We start from the raw sequence: 14939 nt of genomic DNA, 5'->3' as shown, positions 1-14939 counted from the left end.
GCGCGTTTAAAGCTCGTAAATCTTCAACATTTTTGCACAGTACAGCTACTTTATTTCCAGATGTAACTTGTTTCACGGAAGATGGCCACTCAACAATTTAGTTCAATTGACTGGCTGTTTCATAAATCACCAGTAATTGTAACCTGTGCCTTGGAGCGAACTGCTACTACCTTGATTACATGCTTTATTCTGTCAGCTGGCTGAATCCAGATTTATAAACACATTCGGAAAATACGAGCACTCACTTGTGAATAATAATGGGAATCATTTTTCTAAAAGTAAGAATGTAGATGACTTAAACCTTATTAAGAAATGAGCTATTTAAAAAATTACCAACAGTACACACATACCGTTGGACAAATTACAATTATAAATTTCTATTATGAATTTCCATCATTAAATGTTCACTTTTAAATTTGATTACTAACTTCAGTCATAAAATTAATTAATTCTAACTGTTGTACTAAAATACAGTAGTCATTTACTACCTACTAATTGATTGAAAATCATGAACAATTAAACGTGTAACTTATAGTATATGGAGGTAAATACAATGTTCACTTATATGGCATATTAACCTATATTTCGCACACAAATCTACTTGAAGAGTCTATTAAACTTGAATAGTAAATTTAATCTCAGCAAAATTGAGGTTTGCCTGTGACATTTAATGGCGGATTTTAAACGGTTAAATGGTCATAAACGTCACAACCGAGCACTTAGATGTGATGGAAATTATTAATTACTAATGAACTAAAATTTCATACTTAAACTTTAGAGTTAGACAGTAGTTTATGCCGATAATTAAACCAATCTCTGTAAGTATTAGGAAACCAATTAAAACTACAGCTTTATGGGTAGGTACTTGCGAGTTTCGAAGTATTATAACTTTCAACAAAATATAATGAAGAATCGAGCACATTAAAAGTGCCTTTATTACGTATTTTAATCTTTAATTTTAAGAAGAACTCTATTCTAATGTTATTTACGACTGCACTACCTGTAAATCATTTTTTAGGTCAAAGTCACAGCTTTACTCTTTATTTTAACTTATGAAAGTCATAGTAAGATGATTAATTCTCTGAGGAAAGTGAAAGGTTATAAGGGCTTTATTATTGATGGAGGTGTGAGCTATTTATAAAATATTGTGGGAAATTTTGTGAAACATACTACATTCTGGTAAATTTCCTTAAAAGTAGCTACTTTTATGCTAGCTATAATGAAAGTTATATCAAACACAGACACAAAATTCTACAGAGGCAGAAAATTTTAGGACACACAAGCTTTTTGGACACACGAGGTAAGTCTTTTTTAGAGCAACTTTTGATATTTCTTGAGCAAAATATGATCGCTTACATTGTATAAAATTATGAATATTTTAAATGTTGGTACATTAAAGCCACCCAGTTTTTATGTTCACAGCGTTTATACTATTCCTAGTTATTAAAAGAAATTTAAAACACGCAAATATAAAATGTGCCTCGTAAGCTATTACGATTCAACGCTTAACTACATTGCATAATCCACGGTGAAATATTTCAAAAATTTTATTCACTTTTATAACTTTAATATGCAAATCTCATTACTTCAGAAGGCGCCGTCGCAAGCTTTCATTACTGGTCTCTTAGGAAATCTAACCTTTAAGAAGTCTAGCATTAAACATTTTAAATTAATGTATCGCATAAAAGATTAACATATCCTTACAGCTAATTTCCTCATCATACAAAACACTCTCCTACGAGTATAAGAACAGATAAGAATACGAGAAAAAAACATCGATTTTTCTTATCAAAACGTTAAGATCACATGAATGATGAATTCATTGAATAATTTAATTAAGCAATAAAAAAACTAACAAACCAGTGAAATAACGATGTTTAGCAGGTTTTCAAGACTTCAAATTAATTTAGAATTGACTGAAAACGTAAGTAAAGTACAGCACTTTAAATTTTAAGAGCCGACTTTTCTCCAATATTACTATTAGAAAACTGAACACGTAGCAGCTTCTCATATCGTATTCTATTATGCCCCATATAATTCCTGGAGGGAAGTAATATCTGTAGTTCCTATGAGAGCACATCTTCATAAATTACACATACAGTTAGAAGCATACAGTAGTGTTTTATATTTAAACTTAAAAGCTGTGAAATCTCTCAAAATAAGCATAACGCAATACCTTCTTTATCTTTCCTAAAAATATCAGTCAAATATCAGTAGGTACGCTTATTATGAGTAGATAGGTATAGCATATTATATTAGCTTAATTAACAAATAATCTTTGATAAGTTTTAATATACTGTCAGCTATGGTTCAATCATAACAATAGTTAACAGATCCGAGGCTCAGCAATACTATAATAAAACCGTTGAATCTACAGATAGAAGTTTCAGTCAACCCACGACGCCTTAACAATGGTTCTGCGTCTATCAATAAAGTTACATAATATATTAATTCCCTGAAGTCTCGCTTAATTAATGTCGATAGTTATGATTATGTTAATATGCCAACACCACTATATACCTGATCGCTATGAAGTTAAATGGATAATTTTGTGTAAATTTATGATAATCGTGCTCGCTCGACGTGGGAATTCAGGCTGCGCTCGGCGTTCCTCTAATACCTCAACATTTAGTTATAAAGCATAGCTGTTTATAATTATAATATGTATGATTTAATATTATATTCGTAGATCTTGAATTGCTCTGGCGCTGAAAGGATATTTTAGTTGATTCACAATTCAAAAACTCAACGAACCTTAATACAATAATACCAACAATACCTCAATAATTGTTATCAGTCCTAGAGATCAGCAGAGGAAGCATTTATTGGAGAACTGTTATGTGTCATCATTAACAATCAATAATTTTATTAATCAGACTATGAAAACGGTAGAACTCATATTATATTATGCGTATTTGAAAAGTAGACTCAGAGATAATTATGTCCCTGGACATTTTTCTTTACCTACTTGTAACAATCATCTTATATTATACATATATTTTATCGATAGATCGACATTCAAATCAAATATACAAGTACTTTCTGTTGCTAAATCAAACAATCATCTTCCATTTTGCGAAATAGCAAAAAGTATACTACTTCAACTTTCTGAAAAAACGTCGTGATTTCTATCTAGTCATAACTAATCTAACTATTGACCAACAATAAGAATGGCTTCAAAACCCACTTTTATGCAAAACGCCGAGGCATTTGAAACAAAACAAGAGAATGCATTGAAAAACTTTTGTGTATCTTTTAAGGGCTTTTGTATACGATTCTTGTTCATAATGTTTTACTAATTCGATTTTATGATTATGCCGCTGCAATATGTCTTGGTATATCCGTATATCACAAGGTAACGATGGTTATGTTTATAGTTATGATTGTATACGTAGTATATTATTATTAGTCTGTGGTTATGATAACATTACTGAGGAGTATTATAAAGCAGATTCCATTTAAACAAATGTATGTAAGGCATACGCCGTATAGTTATATTATATAATTCTACATATTTAATTATAATAAAATTATACATAATTAATTTACTGACCGGACGGCTATAATAAAGATATTAAAAGAAAATTTAAATATTTCACACGTACACATCTAAACCCAAATTCTGCAACGAATACCTATAGCTTTTATCAAATTGTTAAGAAAATGAAACACTGAAAAAAAACTTTCGTATTGATTTTATTTCATTCGATGAAAGAAATGTTTACCGCTAGTGCATTGTCTGCCTAACAATTGATAATAAAACAGAGAAAGTGGTTTATCATTACTATTTTTTGGCAACTTCTAATACAATACAAATGGATAGAAAGTGATAATTTTATGATGAATGCACCAAAATGTTTATTTTACATTTCATACTATTTGTCTTTAATCTGTTGAATTTTATTAAATTTTAATTCATAAATGATTTCAGACGGGTTATCGATTCATCAAAATTATTATTCCCTTTGTAATTGTCAAAAAAGATGAAAATGGTAGGTATTTGACGTAGGTAGGTACATATAAAGTAAGTATTTTTTCTTTCTTCTTTTATTCGTTGCACATTTTTATTCCCGTCTTAGATAAAAAAAAGGTTTCATTCTACGAATTACTTAGGGATTATCCCACAAGAAATATATATCAGTTGAAAGAGTTGAACTCTTTTCAGACCCTCACATTTCTAAGAAGACGACTTGAGGCAGACTTTAATCCAGGTTAAAATAAAAACGAATCGTAGTAAAAACATCTCACCAAATTGGAAAACGTGCACTCTGAATACATATCAAAGAAATGTAGATATTTACATATTTACTATTTCAGATAGGTAGTTATCTCTAGGTATGTAATAGATATTATATAAAAATGAATCCCTATTTCTCTTGATCGCAGCATCACGCGTGAACAAATGGACCGATTTCGACAATTGTTTTTTATAATATTCTTGAAAGTACGAGGATGGTGCTTATGGAGAAAAAACGTTAACATGTAAGTACCACGGGCAAAGCCGGGGCGGATCGTTAGTAACGATATATAACATTTTAAATAAAATTAAAGTTATTTTGTACCATTGACTGACATTAGACTGAGACTAGAAATCTTGAATATAGACTTATTTACATTTAGAAATTTTTTTACTCTATTTATTCATAAAAAGGAGAGAAAGAAACGATTTCCGCAATTAACAGGGGCACATAAAATATAATTGCTTAATAAGCAGCGCCTGTTGGAATAAATTACTTATTGTGTAAGTAACTCTTTGCCGTGTATTTTGCAGCAGGCGCGAGCTAATAAAGTATTCAGAACTCTGTTGCTCCGTATTCTCGTTATTGTTGTTTAATATTTTACTATCCAATTATACTGAGAAACCTCTGGGTATATTTTTAGGTTTACTTATAAATCCCCGCGGGCTATAAGCGGGTAATTAATTTAATATATTATGCCTTACAAAGTTAATGAAATACATTGTATTCTCCTTTGGTTTACGTTTAAATTGATAAAGCTCTACAAACATCGAGTGAAAATTATAATAAAATTAATAGTTTTTGTTCCTGTACCTACTTATAATTTTACACAAACATGGAATCAAAATATAACTTCGCCTCATACTTTATTGATTTATTCCATCATTGCTTGCTATTTAATCAATGTAGCTCTATTTAATACTCTACGATTAACTGATTCTGATTCTCTAGTTAATTATCGCATGATTAATTATTATCTTTTTGTTGACTAATTACTCAGTGACATAGACAGTGCTATAACCTTAACTTGAGCCCTCGACATATATTCAACCGTAAAAATTCACGTGAAATCGGTTTTTGAAGAAGGTCGCAATTTGAGACAACTTTAACAAGAATATAACAATAAAGCAGTCATAAGGTCTTGGTGTAATAAAAAGTTTATTCAATTATTCCTAAAAAAATCGTTCAATAGCATCATTATGTAATAAAAATAAGTTGATTTCTTTTTGGCATTAATACACAATGTACTAATCCAGAATGCATTTGGTTCTACTGCATCAAACTTAAAATAAAACCTCTATACCTCACCATATTTATTTCATAATCAAAACACTCAAAATATTTATTAATATTTCATATGAATACAGATAAATTTCACATATTAGAAGTTAGAACTGATACGATAATAGGAACGGTAAAATTTCATACAGACATTCGAGAAAACGTAAAACTTTACGTTGCGTAAATCGGCCCACTGCCACCTCCAATGAACTGGAAAGCAAGGTCGAAACTAAGTCATTGTATTTTTAACAGTAACGTTCTCATTAAGATTAGTTAAGACAATAACACAGGAAGGAAACCACCAAGACCCGAATGGTCGCGTGAAAACTATCACGCCAACAATAAAACGGCTTCGTTCCACCAAATTTAACATCACTATAAATAAACACTGCATTTACGAAATGACATCAGTAGTGGCACGTTGATAACGACGCAATCAATAAGATGTCGTCAGCATTTTTTATTATATCTCTTCTTTCCATAATCGGTACGCAGGCGGTGAAAGTTGAACTAGCAGAAGAAAAAACGCCATATGATTATGTAAAGGAAAAACTAGATTCAATGTTGGTGGACGCGAGGAGTGGAATGCCCATATCAAGTTCATACGAAGTTGAAGAAAGTGAAGACTATCCTGAAAATTTAAACGGAGCAGCATCCACAATACACAACGCTGTATCTGGTATTGGTTATGGTCAAGGAATTGGTCTTGGAGGTTTAGGAGGACTAGGACTTGGTCAAGGATTAGGAATCGGTTTGGGTGGGTTCGGAGGCGTTGGAGGTTTGGGAATCGGTGGAATCGGTAACGGGATTGGATTAGGTGGTGCTAGTTCGGTCGGTATTGGTGGGGTAAACGGAGCTGCAATTGGAAACGGAATTGGAAATGGAATTGGAGTAGCGAATGGATTGATTCACCCTGGTCTAGGAGGCATCGGTGTTGGTGGAATTGGCTATGGAAATGGGTTACTTTACCACCCGGTGTTAGGCGGACAAGTTCAAGGTGGATATGTGGACAAGAATGCTTATGACGCTGCTCAAAAAAAGGGTGCTGATCACAACGTAGAAAAGCTAGAAAAGAAAGCTGAAGAAGAAGTAAAGCATGGACAAGAAGGATTCCAACAAGGTGCCGCAGCAGCTAAAGCTGAAAAGGGAGAATCAAGCTTCTTTAAAGATGAAGAAGCAAAAAAGAAAGCTGCCGGAGATGAAAAGTTCTATGAAGGTGGACAGAAAGTTAATAAGCAAGGTACATGATCATTTTCATTTGATATTTAAATCATATTCGTTATTATGAAATTCGTTTTAAGGAAAATAAGAGTATTTAAATTAATAATACAATATTTAAATGATCCACTGACTACCGAACTAGTTAAAAACTGTGTTTCGGTTGTCGCTGGCTTCTAAAAAAAAGTTAGGTGTAAACTTTCAACAATTAATTCATAGCGGTATCGCCATAGAGCGGCGAAAAGACGCGAGTTCGAAACCCATGATCAATGTTTTTTTATTGTTTAAAAAAAATCTAAATACATTTTAACAGGGGCAAACGAAGAGCAAGTGAAAAAGGCAAAAAGCCACAAGAAGGGTCACGTGAGCAAAGGATTTAAGTCATCCAGCAGCAAGAATGAAGAGGAAAAGTCTGAGAGCTTCTACGATGAGGCTCACGACGAGGCTGACCACAAGCTGGCCGGACAGAACGCTGGTTCCTTCGGTGAGAACTCCCAGCAAGGCTTCAAAGGTGCTCACGAAGAAAAAATCCTCGACGCCAATGCCCAAGGCAAGGAAGGACATCACTTCACAGAACAAAAGATTGACGACGCCAAGGCAAATAAGGTAATAAAAGTTTTCTTTCAATATCCAGCTTTACCTGAACTAATATTTTTTTTCTATATTAGTTTTCCCAACGTTTTAACGCGTGTTGTGAGAGTAAATATTTGAACTCTGCTTATATTTTATGAATGATATAATATGTATAGGTACATTTTGTGTATTAATGTTGAATAATTGATATTGTACATTTGCTTGTCACTTGTTTATTGAAAATATTATTTATGTAGTGGAAATATTGTGTATTTAACGACATATAGAACTTCTTAATTTAATTAACTACATGTATAATACGGGTCGTTCGCGATATATTAATTTTTATTGTTATATATAGAATTTTAAAATTTACTTTACCTCACTTACTTACTTATTTATACAACGAACTCCAAATTCATTATAGAAACAAAGGCGCAGGCAACAGCTCTCACAATCCAATTATAAAATACCTACCTGTTAAAATAATTAAATAAACCTACTAACAATCATAGCAGACATACTATTAGTTTGTAAATCCCGTCTTAAAATGTCCTTAACCTCATCTCAGTGTATTGTATCACGAAGGACGTCCGCACAAAAGTGTTACGTTTGTGGTTTTTATTTATACCGTGAAACTGTACTTAAATTGCGAACCGAAGTATATAATAGGAAATAGAAAAAGCACTTTGTGTACGCTATTGAAAATTCTTTGTAGAACACAATGCTCCGCTGCATCTTTAGACTTTCTTTTGCATTTCTGTGCAAGATAACTGAAAAGTGACACGGGAATTGCAGCTTAGATTTTTTTTCATAATCTCTTTGCGGGAATCTGAGTAATGTAAACCACTTTACTTTATTAAACTGGGATGTATTTTTATAGAAAAAAAGAGTCTTAGCAATCTCGTCTAATGCGATTGTATGATATTAAACGATTCATTGTTTCATGGATTTGCAGTTTTTAATCTGTATACCTACTCGTGTTATATTAACATTAGATTCATAAAAAAAATATTTCGTTTGTCAACATTATAACGTTAATTTTAAAAAGTGGAATGTTAGAACCATATTAACATTTAGAGAGTCAGCTTTACTTCCTCAAACGAAAACTCAATTCCTCTCTACAATTTAATCCCAAAATTCTAATAGTTTGAAGTGTGCCAAATAAACCTACCTAATATACTTTTTTATTGCGTTACAGGGTGAATTTCTACAAAAGGGTTACAAGGGAGGTGCAGAATTACTGGAGAAATTCAATAACCTCGGTGCGCAAGCCGTGCACGGTCACCAAGAAGCAAGCGGTGGTTATCAACAGAACAAAGGAATATTGCCTATACACTGAGAAATGTATGAACTGCACGATACACGAAGAAATTATTGCTTTTCATGTTTGAAATGGATTTGAAATATACGAATATGTTTTTTATGTGTGTTTTTATGGTGAAAGATGAATTTTAGAATTTATCACTTACTAGCTTTCTGCCCGCGACTTCACCCACTTTGTCTAAAACTTAACAAATTACATACTAAAACTTACCTCTCGAGTCACTCTATCTATTTAAAAACATCAAAATCTGTTACAAAATTTTGAAGATACAAACGCAGAGACGGCGGAAAGCAACTTTGTTTTAAACATGTAGTGATAAGCTAAACATAAAGTTAAATATTATGATCCATCGTCACAGAATAGTTTTTATACCCTAAAAGTAGAGTACACAATAATTTCATACTTTTGACATTATCAATTCAATATTTAGCTTCTTAGTTCTTAACATGAAACAGATCGCTAACTTAAATTTATCAAAGAGATAAATACACCTTGATAAATACCTACAGAAACTAAGCTACGTCAATAAAGGTTTGGAAGTTGATACAGATTACAGATCTAACCGCCGAACTTAATGGTTACCTTGATTAACTTGATGATTTTGAAGATGATTTACATACAAATCTGTAATCTTTGTAATATTAAAGAATTAACAAAATTCCATTAAAAACAAATCTAAAAAGACATGGTAATTATTGTTAGCATATTCATAAAGCATTCGTAATAAACAAAGTTGCGAGTAAATTTCCAATCTATATTTATCAACTTTCAGTTTATAGACAGACGTCTGTTATTACTTATTAAAAAAACAACACGGGAAAATAACACAACAATAGCAATCAATTAATATTTATTCAGACAACATGCACATTGAACAAAATTTTTATTTTAAAATGTAATTACAAACAAAACAAAATGAGAAAACTTCTTGTTTAACGCAAATTTGCATCGCAATTGCTTCACAAAATACTCGGCGATTTCGTCCAAGGACTGTTGGATGAATAACCGGACTCGCTGCCTTGAGTCAAAATGCACCTTAAAATAACATATTAAAATATTAATGGATGGTATTCGAAGCTTGTTTGAATAATTGCAGTATTTCATTACTATTTGAATACTGTTTTAACTAGCCTAATGGTTATATGGCTGTGCCAATAACGTTTAAAAAACATTTACAGATTTTTTTTTAGAACGAAACATACCTATATCTATGAAATCTAAGGGTTTGTTAGAAAAATATTATAAGCATTTTAAAGGAAAGAACGAAATTTAGCTTATTGAACTGCTATGAAAGGTAAACCTATAACTTATAGATACATATACAATATGCCTACATAATATATACTCCTTTCATGTTTTTCATAGACATTAATTATCAAGAGAAAAATATTTTGCAAATAATTTAAATAATTCAAACATTTTAAAGAAATATCATGTAGTTCCCTATGGAAAAGAATATTTCACTGGCTATTTCTGTAGGAATTTTTACTGGATGAATGATAAAAACAAAAGTGATATTAAAAAAATAATAGCTCAGAAATTCAAACAACTCGAGATCCAGTCAAATATGGATAAATAATGCGGCGCCAAGTACGCATTTTATATCCATATTTGAGGTAATAAATATTGATAGCAATTTTAATAGCTTCACAGTAAGTAAAAAGCGATCCAACAAAATATGAAAGCAGTTGAAAGGTGTCCGTAGTTAATTATTAAAATGAAAGTCAATAATTTAAGAGCCAACAAGCTTTTTGATGTAAAATTATTGTTTATTTTGTAAACTTTCTGAATGAAAGACAGCGTTTAAGGTTTTTTTTTTAAATTTTAATTTAATTTTAATTCAATAATAGGCAGAGTATTTGGTAAAGTTTTCTGTAAAAAAATCACCTCTTACAAAACATAGCCATTTCCGAACTCTATCGTTATATGAATTAGGTCAAACCGGTAAAATAACGTAAAAATAAATCGAATACAAGCAAATGTAGTAGTGTTTTCATTCGCATTGCCATTGTTCCTGCAAAATAATACCGTTAAAGATTCTTTAAAAAGTGGCTGTACCCGACCGACTCGGGGGTTGGCGGCGTGAACACGGTCGACGATATCTTATTAGACGTGTTTGACCTCTGGAAGGGAAAATTATAAAATTGTGTCGATTATAGTATAGAGAGATAAAAAAAACAAATAGAAATAAATTATATAGATCGATATTGTTTTAAATAAGAAAATTTAAAATCTAAGTTTTTAAAGCAAGCAGATTTATTATCTCGCGCTCAGACTTTTTCAATATTTTTCAATTTTTCAATAATTTAAGAATCAAACTTTTTCATGTAAAATCAAAAGTATTTTTATATGTAGAGCTAACTGAAAACTACGTCGTACAACAATCATGTTTTATTAGCATCCAATATTAAGTGAAAGTACGAATTTAGAGTTTCAATTACACTACATAAAATGCAATATAACAGTTAAATATCTAAAAAGTTCACGTAAACATTAATTTTATCAAATACCATACAAGTAAAACAAACTTACCTGACTCTGGGAGCTAAAATTACTCGATCGTTGTTTGCTTATACGTGTTGGGGTCACGAGGTTCGACTGATACGGTTGCTATCAAATAAACTACTATTAAATAAACATTATTGTATGTCAGGGAATACCCTAATACATATAGATAGTGATATTAATATATTTCTTGATATTAATAGATAAATTGATGCAAAAACTAGTGTATTTCCCTATTTATTTTTCCTCATAGCAATTATGAAAAAAATATAAGAATGATCGTATTCTTTTCAATTTAAAACAACAACAGATGATAAGCTTTGTAACCTCTTTATGTAGTGTTGACGTTGATTTTATCTATATTCTCTACAGATATGTAGTCGAAGTATAAAATAAATATTCTAGGCAATAACGATAGTTTTATATTGGGTTTATCCTAAAGATGCCTGTGGGACCTAAAGTAGAATTTAGTCTGTATATTTTAGGTCTCTGTGGTGAGAGTAACATGGGCTAGGTATTTTGTAATTTCAGTTTCATTCATTAAACAATCTAGAAAATTAAATATACTGAATTATACAGTGAATGTATCTTGCTAAAATAAATTTAAAAGCAATTTATTTTCGACTTAGATCTGCCCGCGATTGGAGCACCTCCTTTCAGGTTATGGTGTAAAGTCATGTAAATTTCTTACTTTTACGTCGTTTTAAATTATCATTTAATTAATTAATCAGCAAAAAATGAAATGAAATCAAAAATTTGTATAAATAGGCATGTATTATTAGAGATTTACAATACAAGAAACCATGAATAAAGAACGGTTTTACAAAGTCCTACAAATAAATAACAAAATCGTAACAAAGTATAACATCAAACAAATATTATAATAGAAAAATACCCAACATTTGTCTTCTATATAATAAAGAGATTTTTCAAAGAATACTTACGCTATACGGAGTGCTTTTTGCAGGCCGCTTATACGTGGGCGTAGCTTGTATGAAACCGGGAGATATATTGCCTGGCGATATGGGCACACTGAATGGTGATGATTGTTCTAATGGAAACAAATTAATTGAACAAAAGCTTAACACTCCTTTTGCTTCGTAGTCGAGTAAAAACGTATAGAACAGGAACATTCGGTGATGGGATTCGAACCCACTTGTTCACCTATAAATATATTGAACAAAACAGCAGAAAATAAAATATGTACGTTTATATTTATAAAATTGATTAATCTTTACCTTAACCTTCATAGAGCGTATCTAATAGAGCAGATCGAAAGCTTGAAGTAATTTAATTAATATATGTAGCTAATATAACATGGAAATTAATTATAAGAATCGTTGGAATATAGGAAAAATAAGAAATTGAATGTTACAAGAACCAGATTAATTTTCATTGCTCCTTTACGAGGATAATAGTTTCAATTTATACTTTATTCTACAATTAAGAAAATAGTTTTAAATTAAGGGCTGATTTTTCAATCCTTGGTTAAAATTTATCCATCCAATAAAGTATTACAAGAACATATTAAAGTGTCACCTGTATAACTGTCAAATACGGGTAAGTAGAATACATTTTTGAAATGGTAGTTTAATACGTTATTCGACGAATAAGTTTGAAAAATCGGCCCTAAAACAATTTAACAGTCTGATAACCAGAATTTAACAGTCTGTTGTCCAGAAGTCCTCTTATCAACGAACACCAAAATAACAAACAATAATCATGACCTATTTTCAACAAAATGTCTATTATAATGGTATCAAAGCGAAATTTACTAGACTGGCTCTCGAGTTGGCTCTGTAGTTTTTTTATAATCCTCTGGTATTCCTTCATTTGTTTATGTTGTTTCTGGCACAGTTCCGTCACACGCTTGAGTTCGTTACGCGCTGCGTAAAACTTCTTCGTCTGTGAAACGCTTTTTGTATTATCACAAAACAATTTAAACACAGCTAACTTTAAACCAGGGATCTGTCACTTTAATAATTGTCTATATGAAATACGACAAAACCAGATTAAAGGGAGCCCGCGATTAAAGTTAAACCCTGTCTAAAGTTTTTTTGTGGTAAGACAGTTTAAATTTTATTTTAAACTGATTAAAAATTATTATTGGACGAACATTAGTTTCAATTACACAGACAAATTGTGTTTTCACAGAGATAGTACATGGTACTTTAAATACCGTATTCAAATTCAAATTCAAATTATTTATTTCTTCCTTTTAGAATAGGTACTTAACGTATGTACCTATTACTATGGCTTGCATATAATTAGTAAGAACTTTTAATTAAATTTGTTCTTCAGTGTTTTTCTTTCATTGATATATTTTCATTTATAGAATAACAACACTGTAGTTTTAATTTTAAAATAAAATGCACTTAATTCACTAGCTCTTCCTTTATTATTTTTTTTATTAATCACAAAAATTATAATCTTTCTTTTACATCATGTTCAGGATTCAGGATAGATGAAGTCGCAAAAGAACATACCCATAACCCAATCCAAAATACCCATAGGTATTATATTATTCAGATTACAATTTACAATGCGTTATTTTTTATCAAACAAAGATACGCGATTCCTTTTCGCTATTAATCGTTATCATACATATCATAAAAATATTTAAATGAAAAGTTACTCTATACGTGTCTTTGATGTTCCAAAAATATCGCTTGTACCGATTTTCCTTTAAAGCTCAAATTAGAGCGGCGTTAGAATTTTCGCTTACAAAAAGGGTCTGTTAATTAGATAAAGTTAATTAAGTTCTGAGTACGGGTTCTGAGCCGCTCTAAAAGCTTGCGGTAAGTGTCGTTTTGTTACCGTGAAAGATAAATAACCTTTGATACTAATAACTATTTGTGTACCTTTGACCCTAAAAGGAATTAATTTTGGGTGTCTCGAATGTGAGAGATATTTTACAAGCTACAGAAAAGGGTTTAAATTGATGTTAAGTTTGTGATATGCCTATAACTGTATTTAAATTATGTCAAAAAGTATATCAAATCATTTGGTCCAAGTAAAACCACCAATATCTTAAAGAAAAACAACCTAAAGTAGCTCTATTCAAACATCTACTACCTACTTATACTACATTGTATTTAAATTATTTTTATTCTATACTTAATCCACTGGTTTGCTTACCGACTGTAATAAATACGATAAAAGTCTACGTCTGTGCTGTCGTTGAAATTGTATTACTTCACAACTCTTTTTTATTATTTCCTCTGGGTCGGTAAAATAGTCTTGAATGTCTGAGTTCATCTATAAATAGAGTTGAGGATTTACTTCGAATTATTTAACCGACATTTAAATTATGTGGTTTTACTCACGTCAGGTACCAATTTCATCATAGAGCATGGTGCCCTGCATACTAAACAAGTATTTTCTTTTGCGCCTGTAGTAATAAAATATGTTAACAATTATATTATCCACAAACACAACATACAATTTTTCACCTGTATTTGAAAATAAACGATATTCACCATTGTTCAAGCAATTGTTGCAAAACATATGACCACATGATGTTAGGTGTAAAGTTATTCCGGGTTCCAATTGAATAAAACAATTGTTACAATGTATCCAATCCATTCCTCGCGTAAAAATATGACAATTTATTCGATTTTCGATTTAAAAGTATTAACAGCATTGTTTACTTTTGTTCATTGAATTTTGAATCGCGGTAATACGCGCCATTCTAAAATTCAAAATGGCGGGCTATATTTTTTTTTATTTTTCTTGGTCTTGACAACATAAAGTTTTATTAGCTAAATTAAAAATAAAAATAATATTATTTTTAAAGT

The 14939-nt window shown here is 30.9% G+C and overlaps 2 protein-coding genes across 2 annotated transcripts; one reads left to right on the top strand and one right to left on the bottom strand.

The window, feature by feature from the left end:
* Positions 1–985: 985 nt before the first annotated feature.
* LOC123697061 (probable E3 SUMO-protein ligase RNF212) lies at positions 986–14727 on the bottom strand. Its single transcript, XM_045643479.1, has 10 exons — positions 14622–14727; positions 14469–14533; positions 14281–14400; positions 12918–13047; positions 12087–12193; positions 11170–11247; positions 10696–10760; positions 9608–9672; positions 1281–1351; positions 986–1000 (listed from the first exon to the last, which is right to left on the bottom strand). Exons 1-10 carry the CDS (start codon positions 14725–14727, stop codon positions 986–988), a joined length of 822 nt encoding a protein of 273 aa, XP_045499435.1.
* LOC123696648 (embryogenic cell protein 40-like) lies at positions 5785–8734 on the top strand. The gene is made up of 3 exons (XM_045642974.1): positions 5785–6759; positions 7051–7343; positions 8512–8734. Exons 1-3 carry the CDS (start codon positions 5964–5966, stop codon positions 8650–8652), a joined length of 1230 nt encoding a protein of 409 aa, XP_045498930.1. The 5' UTR covers positions 5785–5963; the 3' UTR covers positions 8653–8734.
* Positions 14728–14939: the final 212 nt, after the last annotated feature.

Source organism: Colias croceus, chromosome 13 (assembly GCF_905220415.1).
Source record: "Colias croceus chromosome 13, ilColCroc2.1".
In the NCBI taxonomy this organism is placed as follows: Eukaryota; Metazoa; Arthropoda; class Insecta; order Lepidoptera; family Pieridae; genus Colias; species Colias croceus.
The sequence above is the reverse complement of the archived record's forward strand: the minus strand, read 5'-3'. Positions and strand labels throughout refer to the sequence as shown.

Bases quoted from the DNA above. Each gene is read 5' to 3' on its own strand.
- LOC123696648 (XM_045642974.1), top strand. From the start codon at position 5,964: ATGTCGTCAGCATTTTTTATTATATCTCTTCTTTCCATAATCGGTACG. The intron at 6,760-7,050 runs GTACATGATCAT...ACATTTTAACAG, and splicing joins ACAGAAAGTTAATAAGCAAG to GGGCAAACGAAGAGCAAGTG. The intron at 7,344-8,511 runs GTAATAAAAGTT...ATTGCGTTACAG, and splicing joins ACGACGCCAAGGCAAATAAG to GGTGAATTTCTACAAAAGGG.
- LOC123697061 (XM_045643479.1), bottom strand. From the start codon at position 14,727: ATGGATTGGATACATTGTAACAATTGTTTTATTCAATTGGAACCCGGA. The intron at 10,761-11,169 runs GTAAGTTTGTTT...TTTCCCTTCCAG, and splicing joins ATTTTAGCTCCCAGAGTCAG to AGGTCAAACACGTCTAATAA. The intron at 9,673-10,695 runs GTACAGCCACTT...TGTTATTTTAAG, and splicing joins CCAACCCCCGAGTCGGTCGG to GTGCATTTTGACTCAAGGCA.